The sequence below is a fragment of the Chaetomium fimeti genome, assembly GCF_033439085.1.
Source record: "Chaetomium fimeti strain CBS 168.71 chromosome Unknown B0H64scaffold_11, whole genome shotgun sequence".
Classification (NCBI taxonomy): Eukaryota; Fungi; Ascomycota; class Sordariomycetes; order Sordariales; family Chaetomiaceae; genus Chaetomium; species Chaetomium fimeti.
Window position 1 is genome coordinate 454,356 of NW_026944339.1, and position 24,190 is coordinate 478,545.

The following is a 24,190-nucleotide window of genomic DNA, read 5'->3' on the forward strand; positions in this document are numbered from 1 at the left end:
CATGTGTCCGGGGTTCGGGACCGCGCGAACCAGGCACAGGGGATGACAGGAATTGACAGGAATTGGCAGAATCCCCGGCATCCGGAGACAACAGCACGTCTTCTGCACGCCTTCTGCACGCCAAGCTGTGTTTTGGCCACTTAGTATATGGTTGAGGGGCATGAGAGCGCATTTGAGCAGGTAAATCGCTCGGCTTAGTGCAGAGTGACGGGGATGTCGTGGGATGCTGACATTCCATCCGGCACTGCGTGACGAGGACGCTGTCCGGTCCGTCGGGGAGGCTGGTGGCAAGATCGTGGGGTGGGAGCCGACACGGAGACAGTAGATAAGGTAGTAGTTGTGAAGTGTCACCGAGGAGATCAGTCTGCATCACTGAGGATCGCTGCAGTTGACACAGTGCTGGGTCTCCTTTCTCAGGGTAGCCGGCCAAAGATTGCACCGTCCTTGATGCTGCTCCCCAGTGTTCGCTAATCTCTTGATGCATCTTCCCATCATGGCCGTATCAGATAATGTGTTCCGCGGCACCGACTCGGTGGCCGACTTCTACGACCCCGACAAGAACCCCCCACTGCCACTGGTCGAGATTCCCGAACGCTTGAACCCGTACAGGCAAGATGGTGTGCGGATATACGCCAAGATGCTCACGCATCTGCCTGCCCAAAACGTCAAATCTTTACCCGGTACGTCCTCTTGGGTGTGATGCGGTGCGGTGCAGTGCAGAGACGAGAGAAGAGGGTGTTGACGGGACCCACACACAGCACTCAAGATGCTTCGAGGAATCCCAGAGGCACAAGATAAGGCCATCGTTGAAGCAAGTTCCGGATCGACCGTGCTATCGCTTGGAATCATTGCCCGCGTACTCTGGGGCCATGAGAACGTCAACGCATATGTGACGAATAAGAAACACCCCGAGTCACTCAACCTGCTTCGCTTTTTCGGCATAACACCGTATGACCCCTGATCTGTTTTTGGCCCCCAAACGTGTACTGAAACGGAATGGATAGACATCTGTATGGTGGGCTCGCACAGCAAGAACCAACAGACGAATCGGGGATTATGTGTCGGCTGCGGCGGCTCGCGGCGAATCAGGATGATACCACATATCCGGGGCAATATGATAACGAAAATGTGAGTTCTGGCCGCAGGACGCTTAGTTGAAGAGACGCTGACAGATTTATAGAACTGGAAAGCACATGAGCAATGGACAGGGCCGCAGATACTCAGACAACTTCCAGAAATCAACATATTGTGCACCACAGTGGGTACCGGAGGCTGTATCACTGGGACAGCATCCTATCTCAAGGCACAAAAGCCGTCATGTCGCACACTAGGGTGAGTGATCAATGCCATGGTGCCCATTTTTGACAACTAACAATTTCAATAGAGTGTTCAATGTGTTTGGTGATCCGACTCCTGGGCCGAGGCACTTCCAAGGTTTCAATACATGCGGTTTTCCTTGGACACAGAACGTCGATACATTTGTCGAAGTGCCATCAACGGACTCGTTTCGCATGTCAATGAAACTGACGAGGGAAGGCCTAATCGCCGGCCCCTCGTCTGGGCAAGCACTGAAAGGTCTACTCGACTATCTTGGGCAGCTCAAGAAAACTGGCACATTAACCCAGCTTGCCGACGAGACAACGGGGGAAGTATCCTGTGTGTTTACATGCAGCGATTTACCGTACCAGTACCTCCCGCAATACTTTGAGAAATTAGATGCCGAGGAGTTCCCACCCATTGAAAACAAGGTAAATCGCACCCCTGACTAGGTACCTAAGAAGTCTACCTGTATAGCTAACAACCCGGGCCCACAGATCCTCCTACAATGCGATCAAGCACGCCACGACGAGCGCTGGATCCTCGAACCAGCCCAGGTCGCCGCCATGCTCCGGCTCACACCATCACCCTCCCAATCCCCCCACAAGAACGAAACCAACATCTCCTCCACCAGCCTCGACTCCTCTCTCGAACCCCCGCAAACCCCCGCCACCACCCGCCCTCCAACCATCTGGTCAACCCTCCGATCCTGCCTCGCCGGCCTCTTCCACCCCAGCCCCCCAACCCCAACCTCACCACCAGCAAACCACCACCCCGTTTGCTGCACCGCCCACCCAACCCCCCCAACCAACACCACCACTACAACCCCCCTAATCATCGACCTCCGCCCCACCCCCTCCTTCAGCACCAACCACATCCCGCACTCCCTCCCCCTCGCCCTCGAAGCCCTCACCCCCTCCCAGCGCGCAGCGGGGGACCTCTTCGGCGACCCCGACGCCATCCACCGCGCGTGGACGGGCATCCAAGCGCTTGTTTCGCGTCCCGAGGTGGGGGCGGTGTTGGAGAGGGTGAAGAGGGAGGGGAGGGCGGTGCTGGTGGTGTGTGAAGATGGGGATGCGGGGAGGTTGGGGACTGCGACGTTGAGGGAGAGGGGGGTGGAGGCGTTTAGTGTGAAGGGGGGGTGGAGGGGGTTGGGGGGGGTTTCGGCGTGATGGTTCATGGAGGGGAGGGGGTGATGGCGTGAGGTGCTAAAAGGGATGGGGTGCGAGGGGCGAGGGATGGGGGTGGTTAAGCTAGGGAAGGGAGGGAAGGCGTCGGTAGGGTTGTTGTTTAGGGCGTAGCGGTGTTGAGATGTCCAGTTGCAGAGGCTAGATTGTGCCTTGATATGATGGTAAATATGAACGCAGAGACTGATGAATTCGATGTCAAGATTGCACAACACGCCAGTCCCGGTCTTATGATCGTGTAACGGGTGTCGGAACGTCAACCGAATTGTAATCGGATACCCGCCGAAGATTTAGGAATGTTCCCGGGAGTCATCTATGCCGCTATTACAGAGAAGACGCCCGTTCTCGCCATCGTTGGCCTACCTTATTGTTCACTCACCGGAAACATCGGATCCTGTTGTTTCTGCTTCACCGACTTCCGCGTCGACCTCCAATGGCATCCCCACGACGGGGCCAGCAGGGCTATGCTGGCGGAAGATATGGCCGACCAGCTGCCAGTGGAATGCATGTTTCATAGGCCTATGGAGCCGAGACCAATATTTAGTTGCGTTCAGGGTTGAACGTAGCAAAGATGGGGGAAAGTTGGGAGGAGTCCCGTACCCAAAACGGCAATATCATACGGGGCAATCGGTGCCCTGGAGGACTTTGCCAGCCTAGGTAGGTAGCTGAGCTATATCCAGACATGGCAGGGCCAGCAGCGTGCCTCTGTCTATTATTCCAAATATCCCAGTGATTGCAGCCTCAAAGTTGCCCCAAAGCCACACAAACCATAATTCCAACCCCGCTCAAACACCCCCTTAGCACCCCTAACCCACCCTCCCCACCAACTCAACCCCCAACCCCCCCAGCACCCCCCCGGCAACCAACCAACACCCATACGTAAACCACCACCGCGTACTCCTCGCATCCCCCAAATCCACCCTCGCCACCATCACCCCCAGCGAAACCGTACACCCCCCCGGCGCGAGGACATAAAACCCCCAACCCGCCCCCCCAACCGGAAGGCTCAACCCACACAACACAAGACACCCCGCAAACAGCACCAACAGCCCCCCCATCGCGGTCTTGGTACGCCCCGGGTGGCCCCCGCACAGCACCACCAGGCTGCCGAGCCCGAGGCGGGTGTCGCCGGCCAGGTCGTCGGCGGCGTAGATGGTGTCGTAGATGGCGGACCAGAGGGCGCTGGCGGTGAAGAGGGTTAGGAAGGGGGTTGAGAGGGTGAGGGGGCCGAGGGTGAGCGTGGTGGGGATGGATGGGATGGATGGGATGGATGGGATGGATGGGAAGGTTGGGGTGGTGGTGGTAGTGGTGGTGGAAAGGGGGTGATCATGGGTGTGATGGAGGTGTGGCGAGAAGACGTGTGGTAGGTTTGGGGGGCGGGGGTGTAGGCGGATGGTGTTGCTGAGGGCGAAGGGCTCGCAGCCGACGGCGACGGCGCCCATGACGATGCCCCAGGCGAGGCAGAAGCCGAGGACGAGCTGTGGGAGGTTGGTGTGGCGCTTGGCGTAGGGGTAGTAGATGGTGGCAATGATGTTGGGCAGGGCGTAGCGGAACGCGCCGGCCGGGTCGGGGAAGCCCAGGAGCGCAGCGCCGGTGATGGTGGCGTTGGCTGCGGCGAAAGCCACAGCTGCCGGACGGGAAATGGCGCCGCGCGGGATTGGACGCCGGGCCGTCCTGGACACGAGAGCGTCGAAGGGGGCGTCGATCAGGTCGTTCCACGCGTGCGCGGCGTTGGAGAAGAAGAAGGAGGCCACGAACAAAAGCAGACAGGTGTACCACCAGGGATTGGGGAAATCGAACCCACCGTCAGCGTTCCCGCTGCCACTGCCACGGCGGGCGAGGACGGCGGCGAGGACGACGCCAAACAGGGTGGGGAGGTAGATTAGAAACAGGGCGGCCGGCATGGTGAGGCGCGCCAGCTCCACATAGGGCACCCAGGACGGCGGCAGGTGTGAAGTCCAGCCGGTAGCACGGCCGTTGCTGGATTGTACCGAAGGGGAGGGGCCAGCCGCTGGGGCCCGCTCTGGTTCGGGTTTGGAACGATGCCCGCGCCGTGGCCGGGCCGTGGTCGCACCCATTTTGTTGTCCATCGAAGATATTGGGCAAGGCGGGAAAGTAGGGCCTGAGTCTGAGCGGGAACGGGAATGGCGCGTGGAGACTGTCGGACATGGGCACCGCACAAGTAAGGGCGTATATAAGCCAAGCAAGGGCGTATCTAAGCCATGTAAGAGCGTATATAAGCAACACTAATCCTACAACTACTAGTCCGGATCATGCCCGGCTCGGGCGGATACAAATGACACTGTGAGATGGAGCTCAGCCACATGCATGGACGGATCAGGATTCACGCGGGAATCTTTTGGCCCCCGGGCACCAGTTTGTGGAAGACCAGGTGCGGGTCATACTGGTGCTGCACCGCTCGGAGCCGGTCGACGTTGTCGCGTCCGTAAGAGGCAATGACAGGCTGCCGGTGGAATGCGTCGTTCATGAAGATGTACTTGAGCCAGACGTGCTCGCGCTTGGCCAGGTCCTGGACGCGGCGATGGATGGCCGGCACCAGGCGCAAGGCGGTGGCGTCGTCTTCGGCATTCCACCAGCCGTAGTTGAGGCCGAACCATGTCTGCGTGCGCGGTTCCAGGCCAAGCGCATTGCCGCCCTTCGCTTCTCCCTGGTGGACAACGTTGGGGTGGATCGGTTGCAGGGTAAGGATCATGGTCCCTGCCGTGAGCTCGGCGAGCTGCGACACCTCGGGTGCGGTCCTGAAGATGTCGGCGAGTCCTGTAAACATGGACGGGCTGGGCTCGAAGGAGCTGGTGTACCACATCTTTTGCTGCACGTTCGGTAGCGGAAACATGGCCATGATCTCATGCAGTGTGTGGAATCCGGTGAGATCGGCGGCCGGAGTCAGCTTGTAGAAGGGCGCATACGCTGCAGGGCGCTCCACAGGCTGCAGATAGACCAGAGTCAGGAGCACTGATGCATTGGTCACGGCGATATTGAGCACCAGGTTGGCCTGCAGATCCTTCTCGGGGGTGTGCTGGTACTCGTTGTAGGCCTGGAGCACGTCGGGAAGCTGGTCCTGCCCAAAGACCAGCATGCCGCCCCAGCAGTCCTTGATCGGGTACGTGGCAGCCCGGTAGGATGTGACGATCCCTGCATTATCACGGCCCGTTCGGGTGCGGTCAGCAGGGGTGTTACACAGACTGACAGTAGTGCAGTACCGTGCAGCGGGTTCCGGGGAGATGGGAACAAGCCTGGATGGTAATCATGGGATGAAGGGGAAGGAGGACGAACCGAAATTGTTGGAGCCCCCCTTGAGCGCCCAGAACAGATGTGGATGCGACGTCGCACTGGCTTCGACCAGTCTGCCGTCAGCTAGCACCACCTCGAAGCTGGCGACATTATCACAGACCAACCCGTGCAGATCTGACAGGTACGACAAGCCGCCCCCAAGAGTTAGCCCGCCGACACCCACGGGCATGACACGACCGCCGACCATGGCGACGTTGTGCGAGTCCAGCACCGTGTAGACGGCGTCCCATTTGGCGCCGGCGCCAAGCGTGACCTGCGTCGTCGACGGGTCGTAGGTAATCTGGTCCAACTTGTCCAACGCGATCAAGACACCGGTTCGGCCGATGGATGCGTCGCGGGGACTCGGCGAGTGGCCCCCGGACCGGATGGCAAAGGGAACTTTGGCAGCAACAAGAGTCGATACAAGCTCTTGCACGTCTGCGGCGCGGGCTGGTTGCGCCACACATGCGGCCGGCAGCCAACATGAATGGGACCAGTTCTCTTGGGTTAGGGCGGTGTATGTCGGCTCTGACGGCAGTGTGATGATGGACTCCAATTCTGCCTTTAACCGGTGACAGGTAGTCGACGCAAGTGCTTCGGGACCCAGACCGAAACCGAGGTTGTCGACTGTCGATTGCAGGGTGCTAAAGACGTATGGACCAATGCTGGGCCAAACAATGGCGAGCACCACGCTAATGGCTGCTGCTGCTGCAGCGGCGAACGGGAGCGAGAAACCACGGGACGGACGGACGGCCTCGTTGGCCTTGTTGGCCTTGGACTTGTCGCCCATCGCTACTGGTGGGTAGGTGTGAGCGCTAACTGACTGTCCTGGCTCCCGAGGATGAGGCGCCGTCACGCAAGAAACGCGGGTCGAGATAGGAGGATATAAGGGTACCTAGGCACGAATAGCAGCGAGTGATCCGGACCGAGACGAGGATGGTACGGAGTAACTAATAGGAAGTCTGTTACCGTCTCAGCACTCGCCTTTTAGCAGCAGCAGTGAGACATTTGTAATCATGGTCCAACTCGAACTGCACGAATTAGGGGCTTCTCGGCGACATGTTCACGGTTCATTCACACGGTGAAAGGTAAGATGACCAACCACCCCCTGGACAAAAAAAGCCGAACTCCAAGCGCAGATGTCGACAATGGAAACTTAGAGTCCTCGACTGTAGGAAGAAAACAAAAGCCACGCTAACCTGGAACCCAAATAAACTGTATTTACACCATTTACTTTTATTTTACCCCCCTTCTTGTATTTGATTTATCTTTCTTGATTTCTTTCTATTTGTTTTGTTCTTTTTGCTTGATTTCTTGCTTTCCTTTCCCGTTCGCCTTTTTTTGGCCAGGGGGTGATGACGAGCAAGGATTCAAGCATTTTGTGTTGGTTTGGGCCTGCATGTGCTTGGCTGTTTTTTATGCAATCACATTAACTCGTGCTCCCACAAACCAACCAGACATGGTATGGTATGTACCACACACCTCCGCTCCCCCAGTGTTGTGCTGCCCTACCAGTGATTCGCTCCTGAACGGCGCTTGGCTCCCGAGAATCCTTCGTTTTGCTGGCACGCCCAAGGCACAGCAGCGGCCTTTGGGGGCCATGGGTTCCTGCTGCGGCCTCGCATTTGGTTCTCATGCCTCCCCCGGGGACCAGTCATGAAAGCCAGAGACACCGCCTTGTCGTGTCCGGTGGCAACCTGAACAAACAGGACCTAAAGCAAGCATAACTCACCCCCGTTTTGCCAAAGGCGATGGGCTTTTGCGCCTCCAATACTTAGAAGTTAGGTCAGTCTCCAACAGACCCAACCAGCAAATGCGGCATGGATCCGAAACCGGTAACGCCCGCCATCGGGCCGGACACGGACCGCCGTGTCTCGTTCGAAGCCATCGTATGGGCCCTGGTAGGGCTCTCTAGCGCCTTTATGGCCCTGCGGATCTGGGCAAGGACGTACAGTCGCATCCTGGGCACCGACGATCTGTACATGGCCGCCTGCTGGGTTCGTGATGCCTTTTCTCACTGGTACCTATCTGATGAGAATCATCCATACCCGTCTTTGCTGTGCTAACAGCAAGCACACACAGCTGACGTTCGTCGCCCTGGGTGTCGTGGCCGCCCTGATCGGCGAGTCCGGTGGCACGCGGCACTTTGCCTACCTAACTCTAGCCGAGAAGGAGTACCAGATCAAGCTACAAATTGTGCTGCAGGCGATTGCCATCCCGTGCACGGCCTTTGGCAAGATCGCCGTCGCCTTCACCATCCTGCGCATCATCAAGCAGTCGTCGGTCAAGTGGCACGTGTGGTCGCTGTGGGCGCTCATCGTGTTGACGGCCGTAACCTCGGCTCTCGACGTGTTCCTGGTGCTGTTCCACTGCGGCGACCCGAACAACCTCTGGGACCTGGTCGGCCAGGCGAGCGGTAGCCTATCGTGTCTCGACAAGGCCGCCGTGTACAACTACAACACCTTCACGGCCGCCTTCCAGGCATTTGCCGACTTCTACCTCGCCCTGCTGCCCGTGCACATCATCTGGGGGCTACAGATGCGCCTGGGCCGCAAGCTCGCGCTGATGGCGCTGCTCGGGCTCACCACTGTCACAGGCGTCGCGGCGTCGGTCAAAACCTGGCTCGCGAGCAAGAGCCTCGGCGTCGCCGCCGACGTCACCTGGGACATGTACGTGCTGGCCGTGTTGACGTCGGTCGAGATCACGCTCATCGTCATCTGCGGCTCCGTGCCCGCGCTGGGGCCGCTATGGGACCGCTTCGTGCGCCGCCGGAAGCGCCACGGCCACGGCTACCGCTCCACCGCATCCTACACCGTCTCCGACTACAACTACTCGTCGGCCAGGCCCGACTTCCACCCGGGCTCGAAGCAGTCCTCCCACATCGCCGTCTCCACCACGACCGCAGAGGCGGGAAATTCGGAGGACGGGGATCCAAGGGACGTTGAGCTGGCCAGCCTGACGGAGATGCATGCGCGGGGGGCTCTGTGATTAGCCCCGGTGCGCATGGCCCTTGTTAATTGTATATGTGGATGTATGCAAAGTTATGGCGGTACATAACGTAGATATGCCCAGACGCCCACGGCGAACAAAATGATAATACCAAATAAATGCTTAGATACCTAGGTAGTCACAAAAGACCTTAACCCGGTCAACTTCACCATCCCATTACCCATTCGCTACCTACCGAGTGCCAACCGGCACGCTACTACGCGCTCTTACTCGGCGCCCGACGCACCGAAGCCAGCGCGCCCAGGACGTCGGCAAAGTTCAGGTCGCGCAGCGTCTCGTGCCAGACGCGCTCGGTCGTGGCCCGGCCCTCGGGCGTGTACATGTCCGGGTGGAACGAGTGCACCTCCCAGTTGACCAGGAAACCCCCATGGCTCTCCCTACCCTTGACGACCGCAGCGTCGAGATAGGTCCACGCGCCCTGTTCCAGCGTCCGCGCCAGCAGCGTGAAGATCACCCACACGAAGGCCTTGGCCACCAAGGGTAGTTGCCGGCCTATATCGGTGCCCTTGACCATGCCTGGGAAGCAGTTAGCACTGGTGGTGGCGCATGCCTTCTTGTGGAAGGAGAAAGCGCGACGTACCCGGATCGACCGTGTTGACGATGACCAGGTCCGGATCCACCAGCTCGCCCAGCTTCTGCGTCAGCATCAGCCCGAAGATCTTGGCCGTGACCTGACGGTGCTGTGCGGCCAGGACCCCCCATGCCTTGGCGTTGCTCGGGTCGTCGAGCCAAGGGAGGATCGGGTCCTTGTCGGTGGGGGGGAAGGGCTCGGTGAGCGAGAGGTTGGAACCGACGATGGTGAGACGGCCCGGCCCGCTGCCGTGCTTCACGCCGCTGGCTTTGAGTACGGGGAGCAGCAGGAAGGCCAGCAGCGCCGTCGATAGGTAGTTGACCTGTAGCATGGCCTCGTGTCCCTGGGGTGCCGCGTGAGTCCGGTGTCAGCACGAGGACCGTAAGCAGGAGTGACGCTAAAACTCTTTTAGGTTTAAGATTCTACTTGTATTGCTCCTTCACCACTCCAACGTCACTGCTACTACAAGTCGGGGTACAGGTGTGTGGTGCCATGCAGACTGCACTTACATTCTCGGTAACAACCCACTCAGGGGTCGCAAACGCAGCGTTTAGGACGGCCACGTCCAGGCGGTCGACCTCGTTGGCGCAGCGCGCGGCAAAAGCGCGGACCGAGTCGTAGGATTCCTGCTCCACGGTCCACACGTCGACCCGCGCGCCGGGGAACTTGGCCCGCAGCTCGGCGGCCACGCGCTCGCCCTTCGCGCCGTCACGGACGCCCATGATGAGGCGCGACAAACCGAGCGCAAGTAGCTGTTCGCTGGCCTCCCGGCCCAGGCCGGCGGTGCTGCCCGTCACGATGGCCGCCTTGCCAGCGAGCGACGTTGACGGCGGCGGCGGCGTGGGCTTGGTCCGCAGCTGGGTCTTGACGAGTACCGACACGGGCGAAACCTTGGCCGGCAGAAGCGCTAGTGACGCCGACATGGTTGTGACCACCCGTAGTAAAGGCTTAGGCAACTACCGCGTAGAACGCCGGTCAAGCTGTCGAGAGTTGGCTTGTACTTTGCAAGTCCCGGTAGGATGTGCACAAACGGCTTATCGGTCACGAGCTGCTCAGGGGTTCAGGGGCAGAGGACGAAATGCAAAAACCGACTCTAATCACCTTTGGAAGTTATTCGTCGCGGGCTTTGAGCAGCAGTGAGTATTACCAACGCTGCCAAAATATCAGCAAATTTAATAAAATCGATAATGCAGGTCCCTGCAACCAACGACCTCGGGCAGCGCGGGGGCCAAAAGGCCCAAGGGGGGCAGCACTCGGGGCGTATTCGTCGGTACCCAGTGCGTATAAACCCATCGCTTCGCTTGCAAATCTTGCAGATCCCCCTTGTGCTTGCGGGCTGTCAGCAAGCCCTACTTGAAAAGATGCTAAATGTACCGTAAGGTTGCCTCACAAGGGCAATGGAGGGGTGAGCGGCCCAGCATTGCTCCTTTCATCCAAGCCTCTGAACTTCATGGTACCGGTCAATTAATTTACCTTCGTACAGCTCTTTGGTGACCGTGTTCATCAGCGGGTGCATTAGCTCCCTGGCTTCTCGTCATCGTTGACCTGTGTTGCTTCTGGCCCTCTTTCATATTCTGTTTTTGTTTTATTTGACATTATTCTGGGTTATCAATTGTCGTTTATTTGACTTAAATTTACCCAGGAGTACGTATCTAGCTACTTCTCACCGAAATACCCACCTACCTACCCTTCCATCCCCGGTCCCAACACTGACCGCCAGCAGAATGACGGATATAAGCGCCGCCAGGTCGGGACGTGTCGTCCTACCTCATGTGGTGGAGGAAGATGGGACTGTGTCTATATCAGCGTAAATTCAAACTCTCCTTATTACCTACCCTTCTGGAAAATGAATCCGAAAGCCATCAGGATGAATCGCAACACTGGCTGACCGCTGTCTCAACGCTAGACTTGGAGGAGCCATGGTCACTCGCGTGCTGCCGGAAGCCAGCGCAGACAAGACACGCGAGTTCCACTTCGAGGTCACCATCCACCCCGACCACCCCCGGCTCCGCGGTCTCCCGCAGCCGCCCGCGCACTTCCACCCGTATCAGGAGGAGTACGTCACCGTCTTGCAGGGCGCGCTCGGCGTCGAGCTCGAAGGGGTCGAGCACGTGGTGCGGCCCGGGGACGCCGAGTTCGCGATCCGGCGCGGCGTGAACCACCGCCTGTGCCTTCCCGGTGATGAGAATGTACCAGCGGATCCGACCCGCTTCTGCCTCTCCGGTGAGCGCACAGCGGGCGCGTTCGCGCTGGACCTGACGTTTTTTGAAAACTGGTACGGCTACCAGGAAGAGGTCGTCGTCCACGGGAAGAAGCTGGACATGATACAGCTCCTGTCCGTGTGGGACGCGGGCGACTCGTACCTCACGCTGCCGTGGTGGGTGCCCTTCAGGTCGACCGTCTCGCTCATCATGGGGGTGGTGGTGGGCCGGTGGATCGGGGGCTTGTTGGGCTATCAGCCATTCCACAGGTGCTGGACGACGGATTGGGAGCTTGCGTGCGCCAAGATGGAGACGTCTATCTTCCAGCGGCGCTTCGCTGACAGGACAAAGACGGCGTAGGGAGTCGGGGGAATGGTGATCTGGGATTCGAAGCTTGTCAGGGCGGTGGCCACGTTGCAGACACTTTCCTTCTAGAATGGTTTCACGGAAGGAACGACGCGCATCCTGATAGCTGGGAATGTCTGGGATGAGTTATCATGAGTACGGGAGAACTGTGCTTCGACCGGGTTAATCAGTTTGTAGTGTCAAAGACAAGGTCGTTTTTCTTATTGTCATGGTGATGGTGGCTTTTGCAGATCCGGGGAAGCCATTGATCCAGACGGCGGGTGCCGTGCCCGGTTGCGGATGCCATTGTTCCATGATCATGGTTTGTGAATTTGCACTGTGGCAGAAGCTCTTGGGTCGAGAAGTGTTTCGTGGGCATGGCAATGAGCTCGCTATAATGTGGTTGGCCTAATTGGGTTTAGGCACCGCGTGCATTTAGTCAATCACTTTGTGCAGATAGAGACTGGTGGTCGCGATTGGGTATATCAGATCTTTACCGTGACGGATTGCATAGCATCGCGCCACAATTTACATGCCGTCGGAACATTGGGGACGCATTTGTCATTGGGCGTGCTGAGCTGACCAGCGTCATGGTCAGTGGGGGCTGAATTGTGACAAAGTCCTTGTCTTCCAACCTGAAGTGCCGCTAACGAAGAACCGCGCAGGACATTGGCACACTGTACTATGGCGCCTTCGTCAACCAAGTACTTAACATTAGTGTGTAAGGATTTGGTGCGGCATGTCGGAGTCAGTCAGTCGCGTTCGCGTCCTGGCGCGCTGGGCTAGGGTTAAGAAGACGAGGAAGCCTCCTCCTCTCCCACGTCCGGCACATCACGCCCAGCAATGATCGAACGATGGCACAATCTGTCGACAACTTACCGTCCGTTCGGAACAACGCCCCTGCTACGGCCGCAGTAGAGGCATGTCTTGCCGCCCAGGGGGCGCTCGGCGCGGACCTCGTTCTCCTTGCCCCCGTCGACCAGGCCATCGTGGACGTGAACTGGTACGTGCACACCAGTGACACCACTGAAACCAAAAGTCCTCCCACCTTCCTGTCTTGGGGCCCCTGACTCACCTGGTTTCCGTCTCGGCATGCAGGTCCGAGACGTGCCGGGCCGCACCGTCGTGTGTCATCCAACCCACCTCGGCCCAGATCGTGTCGGCAGTCCTCCAGATCATATGGCAGTTCCAGGTCCTGTTCGCGATCCGTAGCGGGGGCCACTCACCCAACCCGGGCTGGGCGAGCATCGGCGAGCCGGGCATCTTGCTGGACATGTCGCGTCTGGACACGGTCAGCATCAGTGCCGATGCCTCCGTGGTGTCCGTCGGGCCCGGCCAGCAATGGGGCAAGGTTGTCGAAGCCTTGAGCCCCCACAACGTTACTGTCGTTGGTGGAAGGCTGCCCAGCCTTGGGGTGGGAGGCCTGCTACTTGGCGGTAGGTGGTTCCCCAGCTTTGCTTTGGACCAGTTCTGCAGGGAGCAACGTCCGGTTGAGCATTCTTTTCTGACCTCGGGCTCTCCAGGCGGTTTCTCCTTCTTCTCGGGCGAGTATGGTCTTGCCGCGGACAACTTGCGTAGCGCAGAGGTTGTATTGGGCAACGGCACTATTGTCGAGGCAAGTGCCCAGGTGAATCCGGACCTATTCTGGGCCCTGAAGGGCGGTGGTCCGAACTTTGGTATGGTTCACAGCCAGGCCGAGCCTCAGAGAGTTCTCACTCAACGTGATCTGCAGGCATCGTCACACGCTTTGACTTGGTCACGATCCCCATTCAAAGGGTGTACGCCGAAGTTGTGGTCTACGCCCCAGCAGAAACACACACATTTCTGCGCGCCCTGGCCGCCTGGCAGCTGGGCGCCGGGGCCTCAGACCTTCGAGCCACAGTCCTCGCCGTTTCGTCCCTAGGCGGCACCACGTTAGCATTTATTTATTCACAGCCTGTCGCTGCGAGGCCGGACACCTTCGCGGCCTTTGCTGATATCCCCGTACTCGCCACAGCTTTGCCGCCAACTAATCTCGCGGTGCTGGAACTGATGCAAGTTGGGGCCGGGCAGGTGAATGAGGCGGCCCAACGCCATGACTACCGTGCCGTTTCCACGCAGATCGACGGAGATCTGTACGTTGGAATGTTCGACTTTTGGGCGGAGCGCGCTGCTGATGTTCACAGCAAGACGGTCGCGAACCAGTCGTTTGTGATTCAACCCATCACCTCGAACCTGGCTCAGAAGGGTCTAGAGAATGGCGGCAACCCCTTGAGTTTGGATCCGTCCGGCATGTCCTGTAAGATCAAACCCGACTGGCTGACCCCTTCATCTTTGCCCAACCAGAGCTAACCTGGCTTTCCCACCTTGACAGGGTGGACTACTCTCATCGACTGGGAGCATGCGGCCGACGACGATGTCGTGCGCAGCGTGTCTATTGCCACGACGGAAGAGTGGAAGAAGCGGTCGAATATAGGGTTGGAGTACATGAACGACTGCTCGCGGGATCAAGATCCACTGGCGAGTTATGGATCTGAGAGTGTTGCGAAGGTGTGCGACGTCTCGCAGAAGTATGATCCTGACAAGGTGTTTCAAAAGTTACAGCAGGATGGGTTCTTGTTGAAGAAGCTTGGGGTGTGCTAGCCTGGTAGTGCACGCCAAATAGTCCCGTTGATAGAATGTACCTCTCCTTATAGCGACCACATGTCATTGATAGGCTCCGAATATGGAGCGTCGCGTTTTGTGTAGAATCATGGTGGACGCAGATGCCAAGACGACAACCTCGGCGTTGCATCAATTACCCCACACATCCTTGGCGCCCCAGACCCAAACCAAAAGTTCAAGAGCGGGACTCCGGTCTTCCTCCGACAAACGCAGCCCGCGACAGACACGCCCACAATGTCGTCCACAACAGCCAAGGGAGACACACACCCGGCTGTCAAGGGGCCAAGCGCCCTGCGATCCATCCTCGCTGGCGCAACAGCTGGCGCCGTGGAGATTGGTGAGTGTCGCTGTAATGCTCCATGCGCAACCGCTAACACAGTCACGCGACAGCAATCACATACCCGGCCGAATGTACGTTGACTGCCACTCGACGACCGATCCCTCTGCCGAACGGACATTCTGACATGCGCCGCAGTCGCCAAGACCCGGACACAGCTCAACCGCAGGTTAGCCGCAGGCCAGAAGCTGCCATGGCCGCCATTCGGCAAGCAGTGGTATGCGGGCTGCACGACCTTGATCATTGGCAATTCGGCCAAGGCGGGCATCCGTACGTTGCCTTAGAGACCATATACACCCGGTATAAGGGGGGGTCCGAGTCAGGGCTAATTGGGGGCGGCAGGATTCGTTGCGTTTGACCAATACAAGAAGCTGCTGGCCGACGCCGACGGCAAGATGTCCGGTCCGCGGACGGTGCTCGCGGGGTTCGGCGCGGGCGTGACCGAGTCCCTGCTCGCAGTCACACCAACGGAGAGCATCAAGACAACTCTGTAAGCCTTCTCCCAGCTAACCCCGCCCCCCTCTCCTTGCCCCCCTTTCCCAAACCCACCCCTGCTAACCACCCCGCACCCCCAGCATCGACGACCGCAAATCCGCCAACCCCCGCCTCCGCGGCTTCCTGCACGCCGTGCCCATCATCGCGCGCGAGCGCGGCATCCGCGGCTTCTTCCAGGGGTTCGTGCCCACAACAGCACGACAGGCCGCCAACAGCGCGACGCGGTTCGGCTCCTACACGGCGCTCAAGCAGCTGGCGGAGGGGTACACGGCGCCGGGGGAGAAGCTGGGCGCGGCCGCGACCTTCGCCATGGGCGGCATCGCGGGCCTGATTACCGTCTACGTGACCCAGCCGCTGGATACCATCAAGACGCGCATGCAGAGCATCGAGGCGCGCGCGCTGTATGGGAATTCGTTCCGCTGCGCGGCGCTGATTTTTAGGCAGGAGGGGGTGTTGACGTTTTGGAGTGGGGCGCTGCCGCGGCTGGCGAGGTTGATTATGAGTGGGGGGATTGTGTTTACGATGTATGAGAAGAGTATGGAGATGTTTGACAAGTTCGATCCGGAGAGGAGGTATATTTGAGAGGGGAGAGAAGGGGTGGGGGAGGTGGCCAAGGTGGCCAAGGCCGGACACCTGGTGGGCGTTCCTGTGTGTTTGCATTTGAGCGGGCGAGTGTATACCCCCGATTGGATCGGTAGACAAAAGGCGGAGGTGTTTTGGGTGAAAAAATGGGAGATGTTGAACACCGCCCGTGGTGTCCCGAACGCCAAACGCCTTGACCATGCAAACGTCGTGTTGTATTGTACAGATGCCACTCGGGGGTTCGTCATGACAACCGAACAATGCCGCTCAGCCTCTTGCCTAGCCTGTCCAGCCACGACCTGGTCGGCGCCTCCTCCAGCTCTTTCACGAGGTCCTTGTAGTATGTCGGGTTGCTCTTGGGTTCGAAGATCTTGGCCGCGGGTCGGTACTGTTGGGAGTCAGCCTCCACATAAGTTCAATGCGACTCTCGTGATGCGCAAACCTTGTTCTTGTACCGGTCCTCCAGCAGCGAGTATAGCGCATTGGCCTGTTTTAGATCGCCCTGCTCCTGCGTCGCCCCCGCCGTCACGGGCGCTAACCTGCCCTTCTCGAGGCGCTTGGCGAGGACATCCTGCAGTTGGCACTCGGGTCGGAGGGGGTCCTTGGGCCACCGGGCGAGCGCGCCCCGGAAGTGATTCGCTGCGGCCTGGAGAGGGCTGTTAGTAGAGATTAGGGTCAGTGTTGAATAATGGTGATACTGACACCTCTTACTGCGCCGGACATGGTTGCGCCGAACTTGTTGGAACCTTGCTGGACTGCCCGTCGCCAAAATCGCAAGTTTCGAGCGCCGCAGCTGGACTGTAATTTGCTGCTGTGTAATTTAGAGTGGGTCGGGCTTGCTGCACAAATGTCCGTGGGGTCACACGTCGCACAGAAGTTGACGCGGAGCTTTCTGTACAGATGCTCTGCGATCGATCGAAATTCTCAATTCCGAGGTACCTAATTATCAATCCGTACATATATAGGGACTACTGTGTTTAGGGTATGTCCGTTCCTTTATACATCATTCTAAGATATGGGAATGTGAGAGGTCATTACCTCTGTCGTTATTTATAGATACATGGAGATCAATATTACGCGTATTATGAATTACGGTAAAGTGTGTCTCACCACACAAGACAATAACGAGATGCCCAGCGGGAACGTCCCGGACTCCTCCCCAGGGTCCTTCCCACACGCCTCACAATGCCAGGCCGCAGAGAACGCAAGCAGCCGCCAGCGCCGTCTGCACCGTCCGAGCGGGACCCACGCCGGCCTCGCTCGTTGACGACTCCACGACATCGGTGGCGGTAGGGGTCGGATGGTACTTCGACATGGAGCTCGCGACGGAGCTCGAGACGCGGCTTGAAATGCTGCTCGCCACGCCCTGGTCAACTTTGACGGCGCAGGGGCTGCCTTCCCTACTCTCGAGGATCTCAAACCCAGGGCAGGACGGCTTCGTCGCGTTCGGAGGCGGCCCAATCTGGACATGGCCTCCAAATTCCGGGCACTCGGGGATGGCCTCCTGCACGTCGTGGATCTCGCCCTGCCAGCCAGCTCCCTCCTCCCCCCACACCGTCTGGATGTTGAACGTCAGAGCTCCCTCGGATGGCAAATCGGCAGCAACCAAAGATTCGAATTTCGTGCAGGTCCCGAACAGGCTCGTCCAAACGATGCTCCACTGCAAGATGTATCTGTCGTCCACTGCGGGTGTGTACTCGGTGGCTGGTGGGATTGGCACTCCGTACCGGAGCCAGTCCGTAACATTGGTGAAGTCGGCGAGGAACAAGGTCGAGTCTACCAACGTTTCATTGCCGAAAACTTGAAAATCGCCAAAATCCCTACTACCGCCCCCCGAGATTGAGTTCCCCTGCAGGTGCGTGATGGTCCAGAAGATGCTGAAGGGTCCAATCGACCACGCGACGCTAGCATTTTGGATGGCTAGGACAATGGGCATGGTGTCGGCTGGCTTGTATGTCTCGTTGTGCGGGAAGACAATGTCGACTTCAAATTGTCGGGGTGTCGTGACCACCTCTGCCGCGGCCGCCAGCGCCGCCAGCCCTGCGGATACCCAGAGCCAACATGAATACATTGTGGCCGTCGTGAATGCTCGAGCCGAGGCTCCAAGTTGGTGTGTTGTGTTGAGTTGCTGAGCACAGAAGAGCGAGGGCCCAGGGGAAGCGCCGAGGGTAAAGAGCTTCTTAGTATCCAACCTTCAAAACGCAACCAGTCGCGCTCCTACACTACTTGGCGGTGCACACAATCCTTGCAGGGTGGCATCGGGCGACCGGTGCTGCCTTTTCTGGTATTCATATTTCGCTTGTGTCTTGGTGAGCCCCAAACCATAGAGGCTGGCCGTTATTTTCCGCCTGTTGGCGGAATTCAAGATGGAAAGTCGAGATATGTAGCAACAGGGGTTTGTCAATGGATGTATGTTCATACAAGCAGTGTGGTATTCATACGTTCGTCGCTGAAATTTCGAACAGATCTTGCCTCGAGTTGGCCAAGAACTTCAGAAGCTAGGGCGAATTGAGCAAGTTGTGGGCCCCGCCCGACCTTTGAGGCCGCCGTTTGGCCTTGGCGCAACGCAACCTTGGCTCCCTGGTCAGCCGCCACTCTCCTGAGCGGTTCGTCACCTTGTTCGTGACCCTGTTGGTCCCTTGTGTTGCTTCATCACCAACCCAACCCCAACTTCGACCCCTTAGAATTCCTGACAGAGCCGCGCGCTCATTTCCTTTGCCGTTTCTTGAACATCGCACGCGACAATTCTTATTCGTTCTCTTGTTTCGTTTCCCTTGTCGAATCTACACACCTCGCTCCGCCGCAACCTCGCCTCGCGGCACTTGATGCCCTGTTGCCGACTGATTGAGGGGCCAAAAACACCCTTCCAACCCTCGCCGATCGCCCGCCTCCACCATGTCGGGCCGCTACGAACGGGTACGAGCCTTTTCGGTGTTACGGACCGCCGAGGTTCGGAATGGATTTGGATTAACAAAATCGCAGGTGAACGCCCACGACGATGAAGCCGAAACACCAACGGACCCCATGCCAAGGCCGGCGCACCCGGTCCCGAACTCACCACCGCCATCATTCCGCTCCCGGGCGTCGTCGAGAGAGCGATCCAATACCGTCGACCCCCATCTCGCCGATGCGTTCGATGCCGACGGAGACGAGAGCGACGAGGAGGCGGATGACAGGCAGCGGCTGGTGCGCGGCAATTCGACGCCGTCATTTAACGATGCGACCCGGACGGCTGCCATAACCCAACCCACGGGACACCCGACACAACTAGAACGGCCGGTGGGAGGAGCTCCAACGACGTCTAGGGTATACGGCGGCGGCATCCAGTCGGACGGCGTCTTCTCGAATCTCTCGGCAAAACCCGAGACCGGTGATGGCGAGAAGGACGAGATGCCACCGGTAAGTTGGTTTGATGACGTCCGTTGGGTAATGATACTGACTCGCTTTTTAGTCCTACGAACAAGCAGCAGCCGACCAAGCCCCCCCTTACTGGGAAACGACGATCCTCGCCCCTGGCATGGGTGGCCCCGACGACGTCTTTATTGATGGTCTGCCCGTGGGCTCCTTTTTCGGCTTCGTCTGGAACGCCATGATCTCGATGGCGTTTCAGCTTGTCGGGTTCCTCCTCACTTACCTCCTGCACTCGACCCACGCAGCCAAGAATGGCTCTCGCGCCGGCCTGGGTATCACCCTGATCCAGTATGGCTTCTACATGAAGAGCGCCCCGCCCGGGGCCGGCTCTGGAGGGGGAATGCAGTCGTCCGTGGACGGGAATGGGTACGCAAACCCGTCGGACCCAAACTCGCACAATTTTACCGACGACGATGTCAACGGTGGAGGAAGCGATGATATCACGGGGAGCGACTGGGCGGCGTACGTGTTGATGGTTGTGGGCTGGTTCATCTTGATCCGGGCAGTTAGCGACTACCTGAAGGTGCGGAGGCATGAGCAGCTGGTCCTGCAAAGCCCGGACCGGGGGTTGGGGATTCCGATCATTGCCCCGGGCGAGAACCCGGAGAGAGTGGTATAGCGGTTCTTATGTTTTTCGAGGTCTTCAAGCGCGATGGATACGCGACGGCGTTTGCGGGATGCAACAATGGGCGGGTTTCAAAGGTCAAGGGCATCTTCTTTTTGCTACAATCGCAACACAGCAGTTTGGTCGTCTCAATACCCTAATGTGATTATTAGCGTTTTGCACCGAACTCGACGCTCCCAAGATCGTTTTCTAACACGGTTCCTGCCCCTCAACCACTTTCCCCGGCCATCCATGCCCCTCACTCAAACTGAGAGGACTGCCCGCAGCTTGAGTATTTCGCGGGAGGGGTTGGTGCGGGGGTTCACCTCCCCTCTGCCCGCCATTTGGATTGCAGGGCTCATCTTGCCTTTCGATTACATCACCCCCAATGTCAAATCCGTCATCACAAAGACCGTTTCTGGTGTTTCTGTCAATCCCGTCCACGTGCTTCACGGCATCAAGCTCTTATAAAGCATCTGGCCACCCAACCTCCCATCCCCATACTCCGGGCAACTCCGTTTTTGTCAACATTTCCCTTTCGATACGCAACACTGGCCAACCGCAAGTTACTTGTCCCGCTACTCTTAGGAACAGTGCCGCTCTCGCGCCTCTGCAGCATCACGACCACTGGTCTTGTTCCCGCACCATCGTCGTACACCTGCCCATCACCCGCACCCAGCCTCCCACCATCAACATGGCCTGGCGCAGTTCCTCCGGCTCCAATCGGGGTCTCATTGAGAATCTCTACAGAAACGGCCTCATCAAGGACACCCGAGTCCGCGATGCCTTTCTCACGGTACTGCCCCTTACCCCCTCCATCCCATCCACCTACCGACAATCCACCATTGACCCCCCCTTCCCCCTCTTTCCTCACAAACCCCATCACTAACACCCAACCCCTCAAGGTCGACCGCGCGCACTACGCCCCCTCCATCCCCTACGACGACTCCCCGCAGCCGATCGGGCACCACGCGACCATCTCGGCGCCGCACATGCACGCCAACGCCGTCGAGGCGCTACTCCCCTACATCCTGCCCTCGGACGCCCACCCAACCCCGCGTGTGCTCGACGTCGGCTCCGGCTCGGGCTACCTCACCCACGTCATGGCCGAGCTGGTCGGGCCCAACGGGGTGGTGGTCGGGGTGGAGCATATCGAGCCGCTGAAGGAGTTGGGGGAGGGGAATATGGCGAAGTCGAAGGAGGGGCGGGCGTTTTTGGAGGCCGGGAGGGCGCGGTTTAGGGTGGGTGATGGGAGGAAGGGGTGGGTGGAGGAGGGGGAGGAGTCGGAGAAGTGGGATGCGATTCATGTGGGTGCGGCCGCGGCCGAGGTGCATGCACAGATGCTGGAGCAGTTGAATGCGCCGGGGAGGATGTTTATTCCGGTGGATGATGATATCAGCCAGCTGGGGCAGCATATTTGGTGGGTGGATAAGGATAAGGACGGGAAGGTGACTAAGACGAAGCATTATCCGGTCAGGTATGTGCCGTTGACGGATGCGCCGAAGAAGTAAGGTTTGCCCAGGGATGCTGGAAGTTTGGGGTTTACGAAGGGACTCTTTTGGTGATGGCGTGGACAGCTAAAGATCAAGGTTGAATCTGTATCGGTAGTGTTTCGGTAAGGGGGGTGGTTTAGGCAGGCGACGTTGACGAGCAGAGTGTTCCTCGCGCATAAGGGATGAGAGAACTGAATAAGAAACCTCGACTATCTGCCTCTTCTGTGGCGATTTGAGTTAAGTCATATTCTGTTATGATTGAGTGGAGTTAAGCCCCCAAACTACATCAGTAAACAACCCAACCCTCAAGCAACCCACTCATACTCGGGCAACCTCCCCTCCTCGCGCTCCCCAAACGCACTCGCAAACCACCGCTGCCCAAACCCCAACAACCCCGACCAGCACACGAACCACAACACCGCATTCCTCACCCACAGCCCCCACCTCGTCTGCGGCGCAAACACCCCCTGCGCAAACCTCGGAAGCGTCTGCAACTCCTCCACCACCGGCCGCATCACCACCTCATACCTCCGCAACGCCCCCTCCAACCCACCCTCCCCACGCATATACCTCCCCACCTCCCCAGCAAGGACATACGCCCCCGCCAGCGCGAGACTCGTCCCGCCCCCCGTCGGGCCCGCCGCATACCCGGCGTCGCCCACCAGCACCACCCGGCCCTGCGATAGCTTACCGGCCGGGGCGATCTTGACCTGCACCATCTCGCTGGCGTAGAACTCGTCGGCGGGGATGTGCTGCATGGCGGTGAGGATTGTGTTGCACTTCCAGCCGGAGGTGGCGGTGGGGAATTGTTGCGCGATGAAGGTGCGCAGGGCGTCGGTGCCGGTGGTTTGGGCGGTGCGGAAGGGGTGCATGTTGGATGGGTCGTTGTTGTTGTTGCGGGGGTGGGTGCGGAGGATGGTGACTTGGCTTGTGTTGGGTTGGGCCGAGGGGGCGAGGGCGATGAAGCGCCCGCCGGGGAGGTTGTAGGCGCGGCCGGTGGTTGGGGCGGAAGTGGGTAGGAGGGAGTGCGGGATGGAGAAGTAGGCTGCCCAGGCGTGTAGGGGGTGGGTGTAGGCGTCGACGGGGCAGTTGAGGCCTAGGGCGCGGGTGCGGGAGGAGGCGCCGTCCGCGGCGATGATTAGGTCGAAGGGTTGTGGGGGGAGGTGGTGGTTGGTAAAGGTTACGGTGATAGGGTCGTTGGGGTTGGCGGGCGTGCTAAGGGAGGAGATTTGTTCGTCGAATATGTAGGTTATGTTGGGGTTGGGGTCGGTTAGGTCGAAGAGAATCTTGGAGAGGTCGCCGCGGAGGATTTCGTATTCCGAGACGAGGGATTGCTGGTCGGGGTTGCCTGTCGCGTGAATGGTTGCGAAGGGCCGGTCGTGGGTGTCGACGAAGCTGATGCCGGTCATGGGCACGGCTTTGGCGCGGACGGCGGCTTCCATACCGGGTATCTTGCGCATCACGGTCACGCCGACGGACCGGATATCGACATTCTGGCCATTGGTTCGGAGTTTTGGGAAGCGCTCGATCACTGTCACTTGGGCGCCTGCTTTGGCGAACCAGTAGGCTGCCGCGGGTCCCGCGATGGAGGCGCCGACGATGAGGACTCGTAGCTTGCGTTCCGCAGACATAGTGCGGGAGGTGGATGCTGTGGGATGTGCCGGGGCCGTCTCCAATTCGGTGGAAGGTAAGTCTTTACATGGTTGCCACTCAGATGCCTTGGACGGGGACCGATAAGACACTCGCAGGCCGTCTCGGGTCTCAAAGTCCGCTGGCAAGTCCCTGCTCGGCCGACGGCCACCCGAGCCTCTGACCAATCACGAACAAACTAGGACCGAGTCCTGCTTGTGTCCAAGTCTGCGAGTTGCGCGTACAAGTTACAACCGAATGTCGAAGCCTTACTCGCGCACTGATCGTTTCGTGCGTCGTGATTTTGGATCAACTGATCCCAAAAGCCCAGTTTGCGCCATCAATATCAAACCAGGCGTCTGTATTAAGGTTTATCTCGCTACCTAGACTTGCTACCCTGAGACGGCTAGGGGCCGCTTTCCGAAGCGGAAAAGGCCGCCGGCTGTGTCGGCATTGTGACCCTTGGAGAAGTGTCTTCGCGGTTGTGGTTACCATTTTGTTTTGTCGACCCAACATCTCGGACGGCGCGCAAGGCAAGAATGAAGCTCGGGTCCTCCATCCTACTTTCTGTCTCTCCCAGCGATCGAGCTTCCCCCGCCTTAAGCGTCAAGCTTCCGAGGCCTACGTGGAAAGCCCGCCTTGACTCAAGCAGCTCATCGTGGTGCTTGTGCATGGCCTCCACCCGCTTCCAGATCACGTCGAGTTCGCCGTCCGAGATAGTCCCACCCTTCAGCAGATAGGTCAGGACAAAGATGAACGACCCAGGTGTCCCAGAGAAAACAGGTTCTTGTGTGCCAGTGGTACTTCTCTAGGCCGTGGTAGGAGCACGCTGCCGCGTCTGTATCCAGGATCTTGAGCGCCAGTTGGAGGGTCTCACCAACCTCGCCCACACCGTGACTGTCGACGTGGTCCATTGCTGGGCAGACGAATTCGCAAACGCATGGCCGTGATCCCGGATCTAGCCATGCATATGACTAGGAAGTGCAGGGGTTTTATGACATCGCAGTAGCTGATGTACTTCTCGACTTCACTTTCCGCCTGCTTGACGACTTGCTCCGCTTCGCCAACAGCCGTG

At 58.8% G+C, this 24,190-nt stretch overlaps 13 protein-coding genes across 13 annotated transcripts; 7 read left to right on the forward strand and 6 right to left on the reverse strand.

Annotated features, from left to right (window-relative positions):
* The first annotated feature begins 425 nt into the window (after positions 1-425).
* B0H64DRAFT_411043 (cysteine synthase) lies at positions 426-2,540 on the forward strand. Its single transcript, XM_062804832.1, has 6 exons — positions 426-680; positions 759-948; positions 1,005-1,128; positions 1,181-1,332; positions 1,385-1,748; positions 1,815-2,540. Exons 1-6 carry the CDS (start codon positions 479-481, stop codon positions 2,487-2,489), a joined length of 1,707 nt encoding a protein of 568 aa, XP_062654481.1. The 5' UTR covers positions 426-478; the 3' UTR covers positions 2,490-2,540.
* Positions 2,541-3,118: 578 nt separating this feature from the next.
* Positions 3,119-4,582, reverse strand: B0H64DRAFT_446773 (UbiA prenyltransferase family-domain-containing protein; the record flags this gene model as incomplete). The annotated part of the gene is made up of 2 exons (XM_062806946.1): positions 3,119-3,147; positions 3,403-4,582. The coding sequence occupies 2 exons, from the start codon at positions 4,580-4,582 to the stop codon at positions 3,119-3,121; spliced, it is 1,209 nt and encodes a 402-aa protein (XP_062654482.1).
* A 139-nt stretch (positions 4,583-4,721) lies between these two features.
* Positions 4,722-6,780, reverse strand: B0H64DRAFT_50213 (uncharacterized protein). The gene is made up of 2 exons (XM_062808345.1): positions 5,799-6,780; positions 4,722-5,657 (listed from the first exon to the last, which is right to left on the reverse strand). Exons 1-2 carry the CDS (start codon positions 6,583-6,585, stop codon positions 4,849-4,851), a joined length of 1,596 nt encoding a protein of 531 aa, XP_062654483.1. The 5' UTR covers positions 6,586-6,780; the 3' UTR covers positions 4,722-4,848.
* A 492-nt stretch (positions 6,781-7,272) lies between these two features.
* On the forward strand, positions 7,273-8,903 carry B0H64DRAFT_367803 (uncharacterized protein). Its single transcript, XM_062801957.1, has 2 exons — positions 7,273-7,792; positions 7,878-8,903. The coding sequence occupies exons 1-2, from the start codon at positions 7,616-7,618 to the stop codon at positions 8,781-8,783; spliced, it is 1,083 nt and encodes a 360-aa protein (XP_062654484.1). The 5' UTR covers positions 7,273-7,615; the 3' UTR covers positions 8,784-8,903.
* B0H64DRAFT_411053 (uncharacterized protein) lies at positions 8,904-10,557 on the reverse strand. The gene is made up of 3 exons (XM_062804833.1): positions 9,885-10,557; positions 9,385-9,718; positions 8,904-9,320 (listed from the first exon to the last, which is right to left on the reverse strand). The coding sequence occupies exons 1-3, from the start codon at positions 10,296-10,298 to the stop codon at positions 9,001-9,003; spliced, it is 1,068 nt and encodes a 355-aa protein (XP_062654485.1). The 5' UTR covers positions 10,299-10,557; the 3' UTR covers positions 8,904-9,000.
* Positions 10,558-10,722: 165 nt separating this feature from the next.
* On the forward strand, positions 10,723-12,236 carry B0H64DRAFT_411054 (uncharacterized protein). Its single transcript, XM_062804834.1, has 3 exons — positions 10,723-11,019; positions 11,099-11,182; positions 11,282-12,236. The coding sequence occupies exons 2-3, from the start codon at positions 11,100-11,102 to the stop codon at positions 11,934-11,936; spliced, it is 738 nt and encodes a 245-aa protein (XP_062654486.1). The 5' UTR covers positions 10,723-11,019; position 11,099; the 3' UTR covers positions 11,937-12,236.
* A 539-nt stretch (positions 12,237-12,775) lies between these two features.
* On the forward strand, positions 12,776-14,543 carry B0H64DRAFT_331493 (uncharacterized protein; the record flags this gene model as incomplete). Its single annotated transcript, XM_062801006.1, has 5 exons — positions 12,776-12,924; positions 13,020-13,357; positions 13,445-13,597; positions 13,654-14,199; positions 14,275-14,543. The coding sequence occupies 5 exons, from the start codon at positions 12,776-12,778 to the stop codon at positions 14,541-14,543; spliced, it is 1,455 nt and encodes a 484-aa protein (XP_062654487.1).
* An 87-nt stretch (positions 14,544-14,630) lies between these two features.
* B0H64DRAFT_50279 (mitochondrial carrier domain-containing protein) lies at positions 14,631-16,286 on the forward strand. The gene is made up of 5 exons (XM_062808346.1): positions 14,631-14,901; positions 14,955-14,975; positions 15,040-15,171; positions 15,244-15,391; positions 15,477-16,286. Exons 1-5 carry the CDS (start codon positions 14,799-14,801, stop codon positions 15,976-15,978), a joined length of 906 nt encoding a protein of 301 aa, XP_062654488.1. The 5' UTR covers positions 14,631-14,798; the 3' UTR covers positions 15,979-16,286.
* Positions 16,223-16,701, reverse strand: B0H64DRAFT_378287 (uncharacterized protein; the record flags this gene model as incomplete). Its single annotated transcript, XM_062802574.1, has 3 exons — positions 16,223-16,366; positions 16,421-16,624; positions 16,681-16,701. 3 exons carry the CDS (start codon positions 16,699-16,701, stop codon positions 16,223-16,225), a joined length of 369 nt encoding a protein of 122 aa, XP_062654489.1.
* A 237-nt stretch (positions 16,702-16,938) lies between these two features.
* B0H64DRAFT_411070 (uncharacterized protein) lies at positions 16,939-18,436 on the reverse strand. The gene has a single exon (XM_062804835.1). It carries the CDS (start codon positions 18,047-18,049, stop codon positions 17,159-17,161), a length of 891 nt encoding a protein of 296 aa, XP_062654490.1. The 5' UTR covers positions 18,050-18,436; the 3' UTR covers positions 16,939-17,158.
* Positions 18,437-18,567: 131 nt separating this feature from the next.
* B0H64DRAFT_411071 (uncharacterized protein) lies at positions 18,568-20,282 on the forward strand. The gene is made up of 3 exons (XM_062804836.1): positions 18,568-18,894; positions 18,961-19,377; positions 19,430-20,282. Exons 1-3 carry the CDS (start codon positions 18,874-18,876, stop codon positions 20,006-20,008), a joined length of 1,017 nt encoding a protein of 338 aa, XP_062654491.1. The 5' UTR covers positions 18,568-18,873; the 3' UTR covers positions 20,009-20,282.
* A 405-nt stretch (positions 20,283-20,687) lies between these two features.
* Positions 20,688-21,504, forward strand: B0H64DRAFT_331324 (protein-L-isoaspartate O-methyltransferase; the record flags this gene model as incomplete). Its single annotated transcript, XM_062800993.1, has 2 exons — positions 20,688-20,789; positions 20,899-21,504. The coding sequence occupies 2 exons, from the start codon at positions 20,688-20,690 to the stop codon at positions 21,502-21,504; spliced, it is 708 nt and encodes a 235-aa protein (XP_062654492.1).
* Positions 21,505-21,729: 225 nt separating this feature from the next.
* B0H64DRAFT_411076 (uncharacterized protein) lies at positions 21,730-23,382 on the reverse strand. The gene has a single exon (XM_062804837.1). The coding sequence runs from the start codon at positions 23,115-23,117 to the stop codon at positions 21,792-21,794; it is 1,326 nt and encodes a 441-aa protein (XP_062654493.1). The 5' UTR covers positions 23,118-23,382; the 3' UTR covers positions 21,730-21,791.
* Positions 23,383-24,190: the final 808 nt, after the last annotated feature.

Coding starts and splice junctions, on each gene's coding strand:
- B0H64DRAFT_411043 (XM_062804832.1), top strand. CDS start 479: ATGCATCTTCCCATCATGGCCGTATCAGATAATGTGTTCCGCGGCACC. Junction 949..1,004: donor CGCTTTTTCGGCATAACACC/GTATGACCCCTG, acceptor CGGAATGGATAG/ACATCTGTATGGTGGGCTCG. Junction 1,129..1,180: donor GGCAATATGATAACGAAAAT/GTGAGTTCTGGC, acceptor ACAGATTTATAG/AACTGGAAAGCACATGAGCA.
- B0H64DRAFT_50213 (XM_062808345.1), bottom strand. CDS start 6,585: ATGGGCGACAAGTCCAAGGCCAACAAGGCCAACGAGGCCGTCCGTCCG. Junction 5,658..5,798: donor GGGGGGCTCCAACAATTTCG/GTTCGTCCTCCT, acceptor GTGATAATGCAG/GGATCGTCACATCCTACCGG.
- B0H64DRAFT_367803 (XM_062801957.1), top strand. CDS start 7,616: ATGGATCCGAAACCGGTAACGCCCGCCATCGGGCCGGACACGGACCGC. Junction 7,793..7,877: donor TGTACATGGCCGCCTGCTGG/GTTCGTGATGCC, acceptor AAGCACACACAG/CTGACGTTCGTCGCCCTGGG.
- B0H64DRAFT_411053 (XM_062804833.1), bottom strand. CDS start 10,298: ATGTCGGCGTCACTAGCGCTTCTGCCGGCCAAGGTTTCGCCCGTGTCG. Junction 9,719..9,884: donor AGTGGGTTGTTACCGAGAAT/GTAAGTGCAGTC, acceptor GCGGCACCCCAG/GGACACGAGGCCATGCTACA. Junction 9,321..9,384: donor CGTCAACACGGTCGATCCGG/GTACGTCGCGCT, acceptor ACTGCTTCCCAG/GCATGGTCAAGGGCACCGAT.
- B0H64DRAFT_411054 (XM_062804834.1), top strand. CDS start 11,100: ATGACGGATATAAGCGCCGCCAGGTCGGGACGTGTCGTCCTACCTCAT. Junction 11,183..11,281: donor GGGACTGTGTCTATATCAGC/GTAAATTCAAAC, acceptor TCTCAACGCTAG/ACTTGGAGGAGCCATGGTCA.
- B0H64DRAFT_50279 (XM_062808346.1), top strand. CDS start 14,799: ATGTCGTCCACAACAGCCAAGGGAGACACACACCCGGCTGTCAAGGGG. Junction 14,976..15,039: donor AATCACATACCCGGCCGAAT/GTACGTTGACTG, acceptor CATGCGCCGCAG/TCGCCAAGACCCGGACACAG. Junction 15,392..15,476: donor GAGAGCATCAAGACAACTCT/GTAAGCCTTCTC, acceptor CCGCACCCCCAG/CATCGACGACCGCAAATCCG.
- B0H64DRAFT_411070 (XM_062804835.1), bottom strand. CDS start 18,049: ATGTATTCATGTTGGCTCTGGGTATCCGCAGGGCTGGCGGCGCTGGCG.
- B0H64DRAFT_411071 (XM_062804836.1), top strand. CDS start 18,874: ATGTCGGGCCGCTACGAACGG. Junction 18,895..18,960: donor TGTCGGGCCGCTACGAACGG/GTACGAGCCTTT, acceptor ACAAAATCGCAG/GTGAACGCCCACGACGATGA. Junction 19,378..19,429: donor AGAAGGACGAGATGCCACCG/GTAAGTTGGTTT, acceptor CTCGCTTTTTAG/TCCTACGAACAAGCAGCAGC.
- B0H64DRAFT_411076 (XM_062804837.1), bottom strand. CDS start 23,117: ATGTCTGCGGAACGCAAGCTACGAGTCCTCATCGTCGGCGCCTCCATC.